This window comes from Mandrillus leucophaeus, unplaced genomic scaffold (assembly GCF_000951045.1).
Source record: "Mandrillus leucophaeus isolate KB7577 unplaced genomic scaffold, Mleu.le_1.0 Scaffold143, whole genome shotgun sequence".
Classification (NCBI taxonomy): domain Eukaryota; kingdom Metazoa; phylum Chordata; class Mammalia; order Primates; family Cercopithecidae; genus Mandrillus; species Mandrillus leucophaeus.
In genome coordinates, this window is record NW_012101399.1 from 3352991 (window position 1) to 3371024 (window position 18034).

General features: G+C 35.9%; 1 protein-coding gene across 4 annotated transcripts in view; it reads left to right on the plus strand.

Moving 5' to 3' along the window:
* STAT4 (signal transducer and activator of transcription 4) overlaps window positions 1-18034 on the plus strand; it is a 152521-nt gene that overhangs the window by 104106 nt on the left and 30381 nt on the right. For 3 of the 4 annotated variants that reach the window (XM_011974214.1, XM_011974215.1, XM_011974216.1), the window contains 7 exons: window positions 2371-2469; window positions 5308-5400; window positions 8678-8756; window positions 11959-12044; window positions 13518-13669; window positions 15576-15734; window positions 16677-16769. In XM_011974214.1, coding sequence (XP_011829604.1) covers window positions 2371-2469; window positions 5308-5400; window positions 8678-8756; window positions 11959-12044; window positions 13518-13669; window positions 15576-15734; window positions 16677-16769 — 761 coding nt within the window. The remainder of the gene's footprint in view (window positions 1-2370; window positions 2470-5307; window positions 5401-8677; window positions 8757-11958; window positions 12045-13517; window positions 13670-15575; window positions 15735-16676; window positions 16770-18034) is intronic. The other variant, XM_011974217.1, reaches the window with a different exon arrangement.

Below are 18034 nucleotides of genomic sequence, written 5' to 3' on the forward strand. Positions count from 1 at the left end.
AAAATGAGCAGTTTCTCTTTCTCTGGCATGCTTCTTCCGTCCTCCCACTAACACACACTCAAGGGTTTGTTTTGTTGTTATTTTCAGGTTCACATACTTAGTAACTGCTCAAAGGTGAATATGAGTATGTCTTTGATACTTATGAAAATAGAAGTGCTCATTTGTTACTGAATCTATAATAATCAATTTTCCATAAGATGTTTTTGTTCATACATTTAAGTGAGGGACTTAGGAAAAATGCAAAAGGAAAGTGAAAAGATCCTGGATGAAAACTGCGGTGATTCCTGGCTCTTAACAAAGAAGAAAAAGTGAGTAATTTAACCTTATGAAGTATAGGGGAAACTGAATCTGAAAAGGAAGGTAGAAGAAGTTCAAGTAAGAAAAGAAAATGAAAAAAATGTACAACACAACTGAGAAATGTTGAACGCTAGTATCTGAATGATTAACATAGAAATATTCCTGCAACAGTGAGAAAAACAGGCAAATAATGGTAATTCTTGAGTTCTTAGAGGAACTCTAAGAACTCAAAAGGATCCTAATCTTGGATGGCAAGAGTTTTCAAGTTTACATGAATAACGGAGCCACCAAATTAGCCCTAGGAGAAGCCCTTTATTTTTAACAATGGAATAATATTAAAATAAATTGAGAAAACATAGCTTTTCTTGGAGAGTTGAATATGGGTTACATGAAAAAATAATACATGGGAAAATTAACATCAGGAACAAATTCTAACTAGAGAGAATCTGAAATTGTCGACATGCGGAAATGAAAAAATGGTATCCCTGCTTCATAAATAGCATCATTTTTATTTCTTTACCTTCTGAGTTTCAGTCAATTTATTTTTGTTTTTTTCATTTGGAGACTTCTGATTTAAAGAGAAAAAAGAGTTTGGAAGACTGTAAAATATGTAAGAGCAGGAATTCAGATAGTTGGTGTTTACTCTTGTTTTACAAATAGAAGTGGTAATTAACATATATCATTTAATAAAACAAATAGAAGTGGTAATTAACATACATCATTTAATAAAATTGTGGCAGCAGTCAAAGTCAAAAAAAAGTTTACAACCAATAGCCTTATTTTTTCCCTAGAAAAATCTTCTAGTTTATATCTGTATAATCCATTTTTGATAATTTTCCACATTGTGGATTTTTGTTTCATTTTTTCTGCTGCTAACCTTTTGGTCATTTCATAAATATTAGCACCAGCTTCAGGGAGGAGGGCTGAGGGAAACTAAATAAATGCATTTTTCTACTGTGCTTCCTGTTAATTCTGCCCTGGAAAAAGTCCAGTAACAAAGAAATTTAATATTATTGACTAAAATGATGGTGTTGTTCAGATTACTTCTATACATTAAGGTTGGAAAACTCAGACACCTACATAGGCCTTGCAGGTAAGGTAAATGAGTGCTTGGGACACTCATTGGTGGGCATTATGGCAACCCTGGGTAGTACATACTTTCTCCAAAGGGATTCCAGTATTTTAATTTGCACAAAGTAACTGATGGCTGAATTAGGCCCACAGGCTGCCAGTTTACAGTATCTGCATCATTAACTTTGGTAATAAAAGATGCATATGCTTAGATGTCATAGAAATATAGTTGCTGAAACAATGTATGATATAGTTTCACTCTAGTGTACTAATGCAGTTATGAGCTAGTTGACACAAACAGTACCAAATAGGGACAGAAACAAATGCTTTAAGCAAACCATGACACATAATTAACAAGTGAAAATTTGAGACCATCTAGTTCATGATAATTTATAGTAAAGTAACTTTTATGTAAAACCTGCCCGAACTTTGGGAGGCTGAGGCAGATGGATCACCTGAGTTCAGGAGTTCGAGACCAGCCTGACCAACATGGAGAAACCCCGTCTCTATTAAAAATACAAAATTAGCTGGGCATGGTGGCACATCCCTGTAGTCCCAGCTACTCGGAAGCCTGAGGCAGGAGAATCGCTTGAACCCAGGAGGTGGAGGCTATAGTGAACCGAGATTGCGCCGTTGCACTCCAGCCTGGGCAACAAGAGTGAAACTCAGTCTCAAAAAAAAAAAAAAAAACCTGCCCAAAACTTAAAGTAAACTGACCCTCCTAAGTGTGTGTTCAGCTCTTTCCTCAACAGGTGCTCAAGAACCATTTTTCATTGTTGCAAGTTATTTTTGAGGACAAAGAGATAAATATGCTCTCTTTAGGGGTCTATGTTTACAAAATGAGTTTCTGTAACTTTCTAATGGAAAAGATTGTTGGAACAAATCCCAAATAATTTCACATATTTATTGGGAGATTGTTGTTTTTCAAGAGGTGATATTTTCTTATGATGCATATATTTAAGCTTTATGTTAGTTATTTTTGCTCATTGTTCTTTTTTTCAGGGAAAATTTCATGGAAATCCAATGCATGTAGCTGTGGTTATTTCAAACTGTTTAAGGGAAGAGAGGAGAATATTGGCTGCAGCCAACATGCCTGTCCAGGTAATATTTTCTGACCTTGTGATCTTGTTATCACCTTGAACTCAATTTTTCTGAAACAGAAATTCTTATCTTTAGCAGGGTACAGTGGCTTACACCTGTAATCCCAACATTTTGGGAGGCCAAGGTGGGAGGATCATTTGAAGCCTAGAGTTTGAGAGCAGCCTGGCCAATGTAGCAAGACCCTGTCTCCAGAAAAAAAAAAATTTAAAAATTAGCTGGGTATGGGGCACATGCCTATAGTCCTAGCTCTGTGGGGACTGAGATAGGAGGATCACTTGAGCCCAGCAGTTCAAGGTTGCAGTGAGCTATGTTCACACCATGTACTCCAACCTGGGTGAGAGAGCGAGACTCTGTGTCTTTAAAACAAAACAGAGAAAGAAAGAAAGAAAGAGAAAGAAAGAAGGAAAGAAAGAAAGAGAAGGAAGGAAGGGAGGGAGGGAGGGAGGAAGGAAGGAAGGAAGGAAGGAAGGAAGGAAGGAAGGAAGGAAGGAAGGAAGGAAGGAAGGAAGGAATTTTTAAAGAATCTTTTCCAGCTTCTTTTGCTTGTGTTAGTGGTGCCACCATCCTTCTAGTCACTTGCAATCAAGGTCTTAGTATCATCTTTGCATAGTTCCTTTTCTCCACCCCCATTCTAAGACAGTTACCATGCCTTTCCAGAGTGTATGACTGGAATCTTATCTATACATCCTTTCCTGTTTGTACTGGCCACACTCTGTTCCAAGGTCCTACAATATTAGCCTAGGAATATAATAATCACCTCCAAGCTGAATTCCTGTCATTCCTACTCTGCCTCTTCCTGTAGGTTCTGGTCTTGCTCTACACCTGTTAGTAGCTTCCATTTCCTACCTCACAGTGTAAACCAGTCCGTGAGCAGGAATTTTGTCTTACAGAAGTTCCACGAATACTTGCTTGTTAATTGTGTGAATGTACTTTACCCTAACATAGTTTAGATAATATTTTAATTTCATTTTCCTGGATGAATTCAGAGTCCCCACTAAAGACAAGTAGAGGAATCAATGCAGTCTATAATGAATATTTTTTTCAGTTAATCCTTACAAAAGGAAAGGGTATGTAATTAATTTTCCAAGTGACATCCTCCATAATTTAGTAAATCATATCATCATACCATTATATTTATTTTTGAAGGTCTAACAAAAGTACCTCTTTTTTCCTTTTTTTTGAGACAGAGTCTTGCTCTGTCACTGAGGTTAGAGTACAGTGGCACGATCTCGGCTCACTGCAGCCTCCGCCTCCCAGGTTCAAGCAATTCTCCTGCCTTAACCTCCCAAGTAACTGGGATTACAGGCACCCGCTACCACACCTGGCTAATTTTTGTATTTTTACTAGAGACAGATTTCACTACATTGCCAAGGTTGGTCTTGACCTCCTGACTTCAAGTGATCCTGACCTCCCAAAGTGCTGGGATTACAGGTGTGAGCCACCGCCCCCAGCCAAAAGTATCTGTTATTTAACTCTTAAAAAATTCTCATGTTTAGTTATTGTCAGGTTATGGCTGTTTTGGGAGGACTTTGAAGTTTTGACAACTTTATTTTTTAGATGAAGAAGGATGGTATATTTTTATTTAATTTTAAAACTATAGTAAGTTTCTAAAGTACATATAGTTTGATTCAGTGTCTTTGGGATAAAAATTAAGATACTTTTACAAATATATGGTATTCTCACATGTGTTCTCAGCTCTCCTTTTCTGAACTCTTCTTATCTCTAGTTATTCGTCTGTGCATGTGTGTGTGTGAGAGCATGTTCTCTTCAAATGTAAGATATCAGTCAAAATGTTTGTTTGAGTATATGCTCATCAAAGTCACTCTGAAAATAATTTGCCAGTACCACATACTACCACAAAAGAAGTACTGGTTATTCGATTTCAACTAGGTAGACAAATAATGGGGGCTGATGAGACAAAGAGAATTTTAAAAAGGCTTTACCAATTGGAAGAGTGTGGTATAATTGAAGAACTTCTGATCAAGAGTCAAGGATATGGGTTCTACTTGAGGTTTCTGCACTGAATTTGCTGCGGATTTTAGTTATCAACCTTTCTAACCATGGCTCCCCACCCAACTTAAGATGAAGGGGCTGCTTACATCTCTAACTCTCACCTCTAATATTTATAGAACTTTTTATCTAAAGAACACACCTAGTATCAGATTATTAGAGTACCTAAGAGGTTCTGCTTGGAGAAACTGTCTTTTTGCTTAACCAGACTAACATTTTTATGTTTTCTTTCATAAACTCCCTTTGTTCTAGAGTAAAAACAAATCTCATCCCAGCAGATCCAACATCCTCAATTCTAAATTTAGGCCCAATTTAATGCAGTTTCATTATACCATTTTAAAAATTACATGTATTGGTTTTATACAATTTCAAAAGTTATATAGATGTTATAGAGAATTAGAGACAGAATTTTTTAAATCATCAAATTATCTGTAATTTCACTATTCAGAGAGAACACATTGGTAAGATTTTGGTGTATATATTCTTCCAGTCACATGTACTTGAGTTTACATATCTATATATCTGTCCGTGTATTTGCAAATGCATTTATACATACATGCATATACATGTTCAAGCAATAGAGATCTCATATATATATATATTTATAATTATATATGGTGGGTTCATTTGTTTGTTTCTTTATTTAAGAGGAAGTCTCACTTTGTCACCCAGGCTGGAGTGCAGTGGCATGATCTCAGCTTTTTTAAATGACTATAGAGCATTCATATCACATTGATCCAGATCTCAGTTCGAATTGTATGCTGTATGTATTGCATTCGTCATAAACCTTTTCAAAACCAGTGAAATTTCAGGACATTCTTTTTCCAGGGGCCTCTGGAGAAATCCTTACAAAGTTCTTCAGTTTCAGAAAGACAGAGGAATGTGGAGCACAAAGTGGCTGCCATTAAAAACAGTGTGCAGGTAAGTGATCTTATACAGATACCTAGAAAGGCTAGCTGCTGTCCCCATATAACTATGCACCATTCTCCCATGTGCCCAAAGTTAGTGTATACAGAAATCATAGGGCAATTTGTTAATAAGATAAATATCTCTCACATACTATGTTTATATGAGAATATTTCTTTATGGGAGACATTTTAACTTCAACTTGAACTTCTTTGATATGGGGCTATTAAGGTTATCTATTTCTTCTTGAATGAGCTTTGGTAATTCGTGTTTTTCAAGAAACGTGTCCATTTGATATAAGTTGTTTTATTGGCATAAAGTTGTTCATAATGTTTATTTTCATTTGAATATCTGTAGAATCTGTAGTAATGTCACATCTCTCATTTAATATTGATAAATTTTTCTCTTTTTTCCATAATCAGTCTATCTAAAGATTTATCAGTTTTATTGATCTAGTGAAGATGTCTTGAATAAGACTTTCTGCCATGTTGTATATAAAATAGGATGTTAATTTCCTTTCCAAAACTTACATAGCATTCATTTCCTTGCCATTTATAAAAATAATAATTCCATCAAAATAAATAAACTATAAATATTTAAAGATCAACTGTCCCATATATTATCTAAATAGTAGGAAGAGGGTTTAAATTTATTTTCAGACTTCTGATTTAGTGATCCTCCATAACAAGTAAAACATGAACGCAAAAGTCTGGGCTTACACTGTTGTGAGAAGGAATCAGACAGACCTAGGACAAAATACCTTGGCACATTGTAGTGTCAAAACCAAGGGCTCTACTCACTCTGCAAGTGTGTAAAAGCAGGAGATTATTATTTTACTGTAGTAAGAATACTTAAGCACATTAATAAAGTGCACAGATGGATTTTGCATCCAGCACAAATTCCTTTTAAAATCCTGAGGAGCAGGATGCAGCAGAGGACCACATTTTTTGGAGCCCCGAGCAGATCTTTACCAGGCCTGTACATGGATTCCCAGCTGCTATGAGTATTGACAGCTAATGGCTTCGCTGGAGAATTGGCTCTACAGGAAGACTTTGGCTGCCTTCAGACAATGACTGAGTGACACGGGGTTGTGGGGAGAGAGGCCAGACCCCTTTCCTCAAGTTGGGGTTAACCTGTGGTGCAGGTTATGCTCCTGGGTTTCTCAAACCAAAGTTAGACCTAAATGATGACCACATGCTCACTTAGCTCCATCCCCTTCCCTTTCCCTCTCCTGTACGTCCTTTCTGCCAAGAGGACTCCTTCAACAAATCCCTTGTACCTAATCCCTGTCCCAGGTGCTGATTCCAGGAAGCCTGGTCTGACTTTTAGGCAAAGCAATGCTTTCCAATCAATGTAATTCCCCCACTTATGCCGTAACCTCGGTTTCTCTGTGGAATGTTTGGAATGTAGCTCTCAGATCATTCAGAGAGCTTTTGAAGGTTGTTGCTGGGTATTTCCACCTTTTGCAATTACTGATGACAATATACTCTAGAAGACCCTTAATTACTTACCAGAGCATTGACTTTTCAGAGATGTGGCATTGGTTTCATACACTTTTCTTTAGAAGATTCTGCAAGATACTGCCTTCTTTTGGCTTTTAATTAATTTTGAGATCAAAAGATGGAACCACAGTATATCTCTGCTTTAAAGCTATCATATTTTATTTTGGTACATTTTCTCGTGCATGTAGGTTCCATGAGTTCAGTAGCTCAGAGCCTTCCGTGGGACTTTGTTCTGCAGAAACTTAGCATCAAAGCGAAATGCCGCAAGTGGTATTGGGGTATAGTGGAAGGAAAGAGTAAAGACTGAAGCTAAACTAGACTAGATTTGAATTCTAGCTTGAGTATGTATTATTGTATGACTTTGGGCCTCAGTTTCCTCACATGAAAAATGGAAATAGTTTACTTTGCAGGTTGCTGAAAGGATAATCTATGTAAGGTATAGGCACAGCACAGGTTGCACAAAATTGGTAGCTGTTATTACTATGGGTGGGTTGATGAGTATATCATGTAGTCAATAGCTACTACTTTGTTTCTTGTGTGGAGAATGTCATTAAGAGAATGAGATAACAGGGATTAGAAGAGTAATAATAGCTACTGCTTATGAAGCATATATTTGGTACTAGGCACTGTTTTAAGCAGTCAAACTAATGTAATCCTTATAACAACTCCTTGAGGTAGATACTGTTATCCTTCTTCCTCCCACCCCCACACCCCTTTTTACAGGCGAAGAAGCTAAAATGCAAAGACATTTGCCCAAGTCCATGCAACTAAAAAGTCATAGAGCTGGGACACAAATTCAGACTCTCTTCCTCCAAATTCTATACTTTTTGTAACCAATAATTTAAAATTTGGATTAAATTTAACTCTGAGTGAAATTTAAAATTTGTGATGAATGCATTGTTGTTGTAGATATATGTTTCCTTAGAGAAGACTTCTTGGAATAAGCAGGCAGTAGAAAGTTTGACTTTTCTAAGAACAGAAGGAAGTACAGTAGTCTGAATCTAGGAAGCGCAGTGGGTCTATCTTTGGTTAAGGGTGGGGTCAGGGTTAGACTGCTGGACTTCCCACAAACTTCTCACTGAGCACCTGAGTGACCTTGGACAAGTGTGTTACTTCACATCTCGTGGCCTCTGCTTCTTCCTCTATAAAAGTGAGGATAACCTACTTCATGGGTGTTGTGAGGACTGAAGGAGATAATATATAAAAAGCCTTTAGCCCAGATCTTGACATTTACTATTATATCTGAGCAGGAAAACATCACCAGGTTTGGGGAAAAGTAAAGTAAAAATCTTAAAGACAGAATAACAGGAGACACAGTAGAAGCATAGGCGTATTTCAGGAAATAGAAAGAAAAAATATTTAAGCTGAATTGTCATAAACTACAGCATATTTAAATGAAGATTTCAGCAAAAAGTGATCATTGATACATTAGTACAGAGTTACATGAAATACCCACGAGTTCTAAAAAGGGCAAAAATATTCATATTCTCCAATTAAAAGATTATATGCATAGCATCATTTGGAAGTAATTAAGAAATGAGCAAGTAGTGGCTGAAAGACTTCCAGGCAAATAGAAAGAGAGAATAGCTGGAAGGGCAAGTTCAATCTGGTTCTTCCAGCATTATCCAACTTTCATATGAATTAGCTCTTTAGAAGCGTGAGTTCATTGTGGTTTTTGGTTGCTGTTGGAGACTGGAAGCACCAAGCAGTTTTTTAAAATACTTATGATGTTGTTTGATTGACGTGCTTAGTTGTAACAGCAGAGTGAGTATGTTTTCTTTTATGAAAAGATGACAGAACAAGATACTAAATACTTAGAAGACCTGCAAGACGAATTTGACTACAGGTATAAAACAATTCAGACAATGGGTAAGTTTTTGTTTTTTCTGTAATTATGCCTAGAGACAAAAAGGCATCTTGAGTAGAGTTTTTTCACTGACAGAGTTGAAAAATTTGATCTACTTCCTTAGATAAGCCTAGGGAAATACAGGGAGTATTTTCTTGTTTTGCTGCTTCTTTCTCTCTGCATATAAATATGTGTGTGTGTGTGTGAGTGTTTAACAGTGTGTGTGTGTGTGTGTATCCATGCATATCCAACTAATTCCAAGTAAATTACCAATCAATGCAACATAAATTTCACACTGCATGAGGAATTACCCCTACTTCAGCATAGGTCTCTAAAAGATAAAAACCTTCTCCTATAGAATTAAAATATAATTATCACAGAAACAAAAGTAATAATAATTGCCTAACATGATCAGAAAATTACAAGTAGTATTTTAATAATATAATTTTCTAAGATTATAAAATAGAAATGTGTTTCACAGAAGAAAGCATAAAATATAGGCAAAAGCATTAAAAAAATCTGATGAAATCTCACTATCCACAGATACTGTCAAAATATATTTCCTTCCAGCGTTTTCTCTGTATGTTCACATACATACACATCTATGTATTTATTTTCAAAAAATGAAATCATATTGTATACAATTTTGTGTACTGCATTTAACATTTTAAGTATTTTATTGTGTCAAAAAGTCTCCAAAAACATAATTTTAATAATTGCATAAATGTCAAAATGTAAGGTCACTGCAATTTATTTTACTATTTTTTCTGTGGTTTAACACTGAAATTGTTTACAACTAGGTGTTTTCTTAAAATGAAGGGGAAGAGAATATTTACAAGACCTAAGATTTACAAATAATAATAGAAAAATAGTTTAAAGTATGTTGCAATTAATGGAACAATTGGCAAGATTCTAGGTCTAGTTTAGTTGATGGAATTGTGCTGATGCTAATTTACTTGTTTTGATCATTGTGCTTACTATGTTTATGTAAGAGAATAGAAGAAACTAGGTGAAGGATATATGACAACTCTGTGCTATTTGTGCAACTTTTTTATAGCTCTAAAATTATTTCAAAATAATTCAAAAAAATAAATCAGAAAGAAACTTTCCATTTACAGAATCATCTTTGATTATTAAAATGTTGGCCTAAAATGTATCTTGAAGGAAATATGAATGATTGTGGTCAAGCATAACTTTTTATACGTGAAGATGAGGTGTTTTGGGTTCTTCTCCTGATATGCTTAAGATGCCTTGACTTCCAGGAAATATTATTCAAAATGTTCACAATTATTTGTACATACAACTTTTCCATTCAGAAGAAATGGCACAAACTTGGGTTTCATTATCAAAGGGGGAGTTCATGACCCTAAAAGGGTTTAGAACAACTATAAATGTAATCAAGTGATGTTCATTGAAGGCAGCCTTATTCCAAATTTTATATGCAAACTACTAATTTTAAAAATTAGGTTATTTTGAACTTAATTTGTTATGATTTGAGTCACTTTTTCAGTGCTTCATGTCCATTATGAATTAAAATGATTATTTTTATCACCTAAACCCACAAATATTTATTTTGTTTGTCCCATCCTGTTATAAGTGAAAAGAAAAATACAAGGGAAACAAGTTATTATATCCTTGGTGAAGATGGGAAAGGTTAGCTAAAGAAGTTTTCAGTTGCCAAAATGCTACATAAGCAAGATTTTGCTATGTATGTGATCTAGGAGTTAGTAAATTTGTGAATCATTACAACCAGAAATGAGTTCCTAGAGATTAGTCCTGTTTTGTAGAGAAATTTGCCCCAGTGTTGTTCTGGGACCTCTTTTTCACAATTACACAAGTCAAATCAGCATTCTCAGCCCCCATTTTTCATGAACATGAATGGTTGGTATAAATAGTCATTTGGCATTGTAGGAGCAAAAAGGGAACCTTCCCCCTTCACCCTCTGAACGTTCATTGAATATGCACTAATAAAATGTAGATCAATAGGAGAAAAAGGCATGCAAATTAATTTAACATGCACAGCATGGGAGAATAGCAGGAGAATGGTTACCCAGTAATCCAGTGGGGTACAGATGTTGATATGTCCTTCTTCATAAGGGAAAGGGAGGTTGGAAATGTAGAAGCAAATGATTTTTAAAGTTAATGAATGGACCCAATGCTCAGACAGTGGTTAGTAAATAATACTCTTGAAGAATTGACTGGAACCTGAGAACAAACAATAGTTTGGGACAAAGTTTGAGCTCTAGGTGTGGTGTTTAATTTTCAGACTTTTCCTCTGTTTTATGAATTTTAAGTTCATCTGATTAATGAAATTTCAAGGAAGGGATCCAAGGCAATTGTGTTCCTCTTAAGGGTCCATTTTCGAGGTAGATCAGGGAGCTTCCGAGCACTTCATGTGTGCTGTGGAGAGACAGAGGATTGAGAGAGACCTTGAGGCTGCTGCTTTAGTTCCATTATTTTGGGGTGTCATTTTCTGAGCCCCATCACTACGTCAATAAAGTTTAATGTTCAAATTAAATAATATAATGTTTATTTATTGTATGTATCCCCATGTGAAAAAGGATAAATCTTTTTTTTCAGTCAGATAGTTTTCTAAGTTACAACTCTGGCCCACTGCTAGTTTTACAATGAAGCTAGATCATTTTGGGGAAAAAAAGAAAAAAAAGTGGGAGAAAGTAAAGAACTTAGTCTTTTATTAGTTCATGAGACTAGGTAGATAAGACTGTAACTCTATGAGGCAGTTTCTCATAAAACCTGCATATGAAGCAGAGCAAGGAGGGGTAGGTGAAGGCAACAGAGAGTCAAATATTATTTAATCAGGGGCACAAAGGGTAATCCCCGCCTTCCTTACTTTTACCAAATAACCAAGTATATAATTAATGTGGAGGTATCCAGTAAGGAATCCATTACAGCAACTTTATCTCCTCTGTCCACCACCACCAAAACAAAACAAAACAAAACCGGACACCAAGTGCAGAATGGTCTTTCCTGAAGGTCTGTAAAATAAAGAGGTCCTTTTTTTCATGCTTGGATGTAATTCTTTCTGGCAAAATGAGCAGACAGAGACTTCCAAGCTCACCTCTAGTGAACCCAATTAGTCTCTTATCACGTAAGTTCTCTGGGGCAGGGCTGTTTTAGGGTGGTGGATTGAGGCTGACTTGACTTTCAGGAATAGAGAGCTTTGACTTGGCGAGGACTCTAAATCTGATCTCTTTACCTTTGCAGATCAGAGTGACAAGAATAGCGCCATGATGAATCAGGAAGTTTTGACACTGCAGGAAATGCTTAACAGCCTCGATTTCAAGAGAAAGGTTAGTGAAGAATTTTAATTTGGGCTTTTGACTATTTTTCTCCTTTTTTCTAAACTTGGACTAACTGAAAAGAATCAAGCTGTCAGATTTATCAGTTCCATTTACTGAATGAAAAAACGGCAAGGTTTCTAGGAACAGTCCCATGCTGTTTGCCATGCTTCTCTTCATGAGTTTACAATGCTGGACCTCTTTAGAGACTATTTATCTTGCTTATGTGGTACATTTACTATAGCTAACATTAATTTCAGGGTGGAACTTTTACATGATTTTTATTTGTCATTATTTCAGACATGGCTGTTTTAGTTTAAGTACTTAATATGCTGAGATGGGTTCCACTGCACATATATAATTAAAATAGCATTTGATGACTGCTAAAATCTTATTGGAAAAAAAAAATTCTAGTTTCTACTCTGAGAAATGACGTAGTATTAAGCAATTTCCTAGATTTCAAAATAGTTCATTGGCAACTGAACATATTCAATCTAACTTCTTCCAAGGAGAGCAAGAACTTTTTTTCTGGTTTAATTAAATATTTTTAAGGAGGGGAAACATCTCTATTTCACTTTTCTACCTATCTTGAAAAATAAATGCAATTGAAATTTAACCAGTCACTAATAAATCAGTAGTTCATTTCTAAAAGTTCGGCTCAATTTTTTGTGCAGGAATTTGTGTGAGCACAAACAAGTACAACATTTATTTTTACCCTAAATTAATTATAAACTTAGTTATATATCAGATTTTAAGTATGCAAGTAGTTAATTCAAGAAAAAGTTAATGTTTTTATGCATAATAAATCTATGCTATGTATTTTTATGCATGACATTTTATTCTACTTTAGGAATAACATTTTAAAAAGAGAAGGAACATTGACGATAATTCAGTTCATTCAATTGGTTGTATAAATGAGAATATACCAAGTTTCAGCAAAATTAAATACTTTGCTCACATTCATGTAGCTTACAATAATGCCAGCACAGAAATTCGTATCTTCTACCCCCTAGACCTTTGAAAGTTATAATTCTCCATTATGCCTTCCAAAACCCAGAAACAATCCTAATAAAAATTAACACAGAAAGGCTCAAATTTTAGTCAGCTCATTTTAATATAAATGGATAACCATCTTTATTTAAAAAATAAATTAAATATATAAATATCCTTTTAATAAGCAACTATACAGTTTTGTGACTACAAGATTCAATATCATTGCCACAGGAGTTACAAATTCAATATATTTATACTGAAACACATGAAGAGAATGTTAAACTGTGGCCATTCTTCTTTTCTCATGACATCTTTTATTGTCAATAATTTAATTGTTTGAAAAGGCCTGGCAAATAGAAGCTAGTATTTAGTAAAATATTTGGTCAAAATTTTAACCAAGCCCTTGTCTACCAGGTCAAATAGTTTTGTAAATTGAATTCTAAGTGACTTATTTCTTATGAAACTCTTTTCAGTAGTCCCCTTTGTTTTTAGGAGGCTCTCAGTAAAATGACCCAAATCATCCATGAGACGGACCTGTTAATGAACAACATGCTCATAGAAGAGCTGCAAGACTGGAAGCGGCGGCAGCAAATCGCCTGCATCGGGGGTCCACTCCACAACGGGCTCGACCAGCTTCAGAACTGGTAAAACGAATTGACTGCAGTTTCTAGTGAAAACCACAGGAAATACAAAACTTCAGTGTCACTCAGCCAGAGAATGCAGGTTTAGACTGCAACATCAGTTCATTCAGCTTATTGATGGCTTATTAGCACCTGAGAAATCTACAGTTGAAAACGAGTAGTATAAGTATTCTTAGTTTTCATTCTCATGGGGAAATCAAAGAAAGCATCTATCGAATGCTGAATTTTCACGTGCAAGATATCAATCTTAAAAGACTCAAATAAATTTTGAAACCGGCAATATACTTTCTTTAAGGACAGAATAAAGAAGTACTAGTTTCAAAATCTTGAAAATAGATATCTCAACTTTTAAATGTTAGTTTTGTGTTTTCAACATAGTGATTTCTTTTGTCAAAGATGTTGGTCAAGGATAGAAAATTTCAGTTAGGAGGAATAATTTCAAGAGATCCATTGTACCTTATGGTGACTGTAGTTAATAACAATTTATTGTATACTTGAAAATTACTAAGAAAGTAGATTTTAAGAGCTCTTACCACAGAAAAGTAAGTATGTGAGGTAATAATGCATGTTATTCAGCTTGATGTAACTATTCAACGATGTTTACATACATCAAATATATACAATACCACAAATACCACAAATATATACAATTTTTATGTGTCAGTTTTTAAAAGTCACAAATGGTTAATACAACCCGGCATTCCGGATCTATGTACGCACACATGCAATGAAATGTAGATAACTACCCTTTGCACTAGAAGATTAAAATGTTCATAGGGTTTTCCACATCATAAATGCAAAATAAAACTATTTGACTGAAGGAACAATTGGAAAATATGAAAAAGAAAGAAACTGTTCAGTTAAAATCTAAAATTGGTTCCCAAGAGAACAAGTCAATACAATGCAATATGTAGTAACTGGGGACCCCCTCACTAAAAGCTCTGCCCTGCCAGGCCTACTTGTCAAGAAATGTAAGGAGTTTGACTCATTTTAAAACATTGATTTTCCTTGGGAAGACACTTTGATTCTCCAAGTCACTGTACTCTGTTGTGAAAACAACAATAAAGGGAGCAATAAAGATCTTAACCGATAATGGAGCTCATACAAAAAATCAGCAGGGATTCAACCACTCTTGCCATAGTCTTATATGTGGAATACTGAAAGTAGAAAGAGTTGCTGTATGGCGAGGTGGACTTTCCAAGTCTGATAAGATGTTCTGTCTCCTGTAGTTGGAAGTCCCTTCCGTGTCTATTTCAATCTTACTCTTTCCCAGGCTTCTGGCCCACACCGCCACCTCCATTTCTGAGGTGAGATCACTGCGTAATGAATAAAATTCCAAGCAGTTATCAGGGGCAAGCATTTCTAAATATACCTTACTCTAAAGAGAGTCATTGATCACTTTTGGCTAATACTTAGGACTTGTAAAAATATATATTGTGGGGGAAGATCGTTTCATATGTTTTTCATATGGGTTTCATATGTTTTTCTTTCAGTATGCTTACATAAGAAAACATTAACCATAGCATGTTTTTTATGGCTTTAAATTTGCTCTTTTTTTGCCCTTTAGTGAGTGCCACATTTTTAACATACATATGCTTAATAAGCTTAAACAAAGAACAATTAAAAGGGATTTGGTTCCAGATGTTGATAAAATTTCATAAATAATGACATATATAATTGAAGGTTTAAATGAGAAAACATTAAAAATATTTAACATATGCATATTCAAAAAAAATGGGTTAGGAAAATAAAAATAAAGAAGTGTCACTAACCTAAATCAAATTAAGTGATTCATTTAATTAATTTAATAATTAATAATTTAACATTTATTAACTATGACCCATTGTTACAATCCTTTTTTATTATTAAATGGAAAAACTATCTTTGATTTTCATTTGCTGTTCAATAGCTTTACACTATTGGCAGAAAGTCTTTTTCAACTCAGAAGGCAATTGGAGAAACTAGAAGAACAATCTACCAAAATGACATATGAAGGTGATCCCATTCCAGTGCAAAGAACTCACATGCTAGAGAGAGTCACCTTCTTGATCTACAACCTTTTCAAGAAGTAAGTAAAGTGCTATCAATGGCATCCTGCATTCTGTGAAGTAAGAACACCCTGCCTAAGGTTTTGGCGTTTAGGTGGAAGAGTGGCAGGGAAGTATTCAACAATAAGCCTCAGGGAGAAGTGAATAGAACCCCAGAAAGTTTCAGAAACCACATTTCTACTCTTCTCTATTTATTCATCAACACTTCTCTCACCAACTGGCTCAGTTTTCCACAAGCTAAGTCATGTCACTCACCTACAGCTCAGTTTTCACATTTTAGAAAAAGTTTCAAGGGTTTTTTCTTATGTGCATATGAAACAAAGGATGGAGGACTTTTTCATGTTTATAAGCTAATCTAAACAAAAAATACTAACATGTACCAGAAATCCTAATATTTAGTCCAAAAAAAAGTCATGAAATTTATTTTTGGCCAGGCATGGTGGCTCACCCTGTAATCCCAGCACCTTGGGAGGCTGAGGCAAGGGGTTGCTTGAGCTCAGGAGTTGTAGACCAGCCTGGAAAACATAAAAAGACACCTATCTCTACAAAAAATAAAAAAACTTATCCAGACATGGCGGCACATGCCTATAGTCCTAGATACTCAAGAGGCCAAGGCAGGAGGATCACTTGCGCCCAGGAAGTTGAGGCTGCAGTGAGCTTTGATCGTGCCACCACACTTCAGCCCAGGCAACAGAGGGAGACCCTTCTCAAAAGAAAAAAAATTACTAAATGGACTGGGGCTTTTATTCATGGCTCAATTATAACAATTAAGATTCATTTACTACTGTTAAATGATTTATAAAAAGTCATTGTAAAGATCTGAGTTTAATTGGGGGTTTGAGTATCTTCTAAGTGTAGAAAATTTGGACTTTATGAGTGGATAGCATCCTGTTCCTCTGTGGTTTTCAGTCTCAATATTTTCAATGTTTTCAAATGACGCGCTTTATTTCCTTTTCATCTAGCTCATTTGTGGTTGAGCGACAGCCATGTATGCCAACCCACCCTCAGAGGCCGTTGGTACTTAAAACCCTGATTCAGTTCACTGTAAAACTAAGGTAGGCAAAACATCTATGATTTCGTGTGTTTGTGGAGCTAAAGTCTCTGGATAATCATGGCCAATTTCTCTCACTGTGGCTTGCATTCAGCTGTTCTTTATTGAACCATCTGCTGTGTGCCCAGCTCTGAGCTTTGGGAAATACCCACAGAAATGTGAAGATGAGAGCCCTGCTTGTCAAGAGCATGACAGTGCAGATGAGGACGTGAAAGTATGGCATCATAAAATCAGGCACAATTAAATTAATTGCCGAAAAGGTTGACTTGAGAAAAGACTGGAGAGATTGGGAGAGGGGAGGAGGGTTGTAGGAGAGTGGGAATACAGAAATAATGGCTTCCTAGGTCTGTCTGGTAATCGTGGGGAGCAGGGGGAGACAGAATTGAGAGGACAGATTGGGGACAGATTCTGGAAGGCTTTGAATATCCTATCCAGGAAACATAGTGGCACATTCATCTCCTGAGATTACCCAGTAGCTGGCTTATGGGACTTTCCGCAAAAACTCCCAATACTGCAGTTTTCCATATATCCCTACTGTGTACCTGATTTAAAGACATAACTTTTGTGTTACTGTTGCTTTCTCTGTGAATTTGATCCTTTCTATTAGCATGAGCAATCAAAACTTATAGTTTTCCCTAATGATGCTGAGAACAATGAGTTTGACTTCTTACTTTCAAAGATTCTCATCATGCCTGAAACTCCAAGAACTAAAGCTTTAAATGCCTAATCACTAGGTCACCTCTGGAAAGCTGAAACCACAGACTAACGGGGTCAAGAGGTGGCGATGCCATGGTACAGAGCAGTTTAGGGTTCTATGATAGGGTTGCTGATCACATATCACTATTAGAACTCCATTTTTAAAGAGAAGGCATTTGTCTTCAGTTTGCATTTTTAAGACACCATTAACATTCTTAATCAGTTTCTTTGTGTGAATTTTGCACCAGGATTTAAGAACTGAAAACAAAAGGCTGAGGCTAGGTTCCTTTTTAAATTGCACTCTTGGCCAGGTATGGTGGCTCATGCCTATAATCCCAGCACTTTAGGAGGCTGAGGATGGCAGATCACCTGAGGTCAGGAGTTCAAGACCAGCCTGGCCAACATGGCAATACCCCATCTCTACTAAAAATAGAAAAATTAGCTGAGCATGTTGGCACATGCCTGTAATCCCAGCTACTTGGGAGGCTGAGGCACAAGAATCGCTTGAACCCAGGAGGCAGAGGTTGCAGTGAGCCGAGATTGTACATTGTACCATTGCACTCCAGCCTGGGC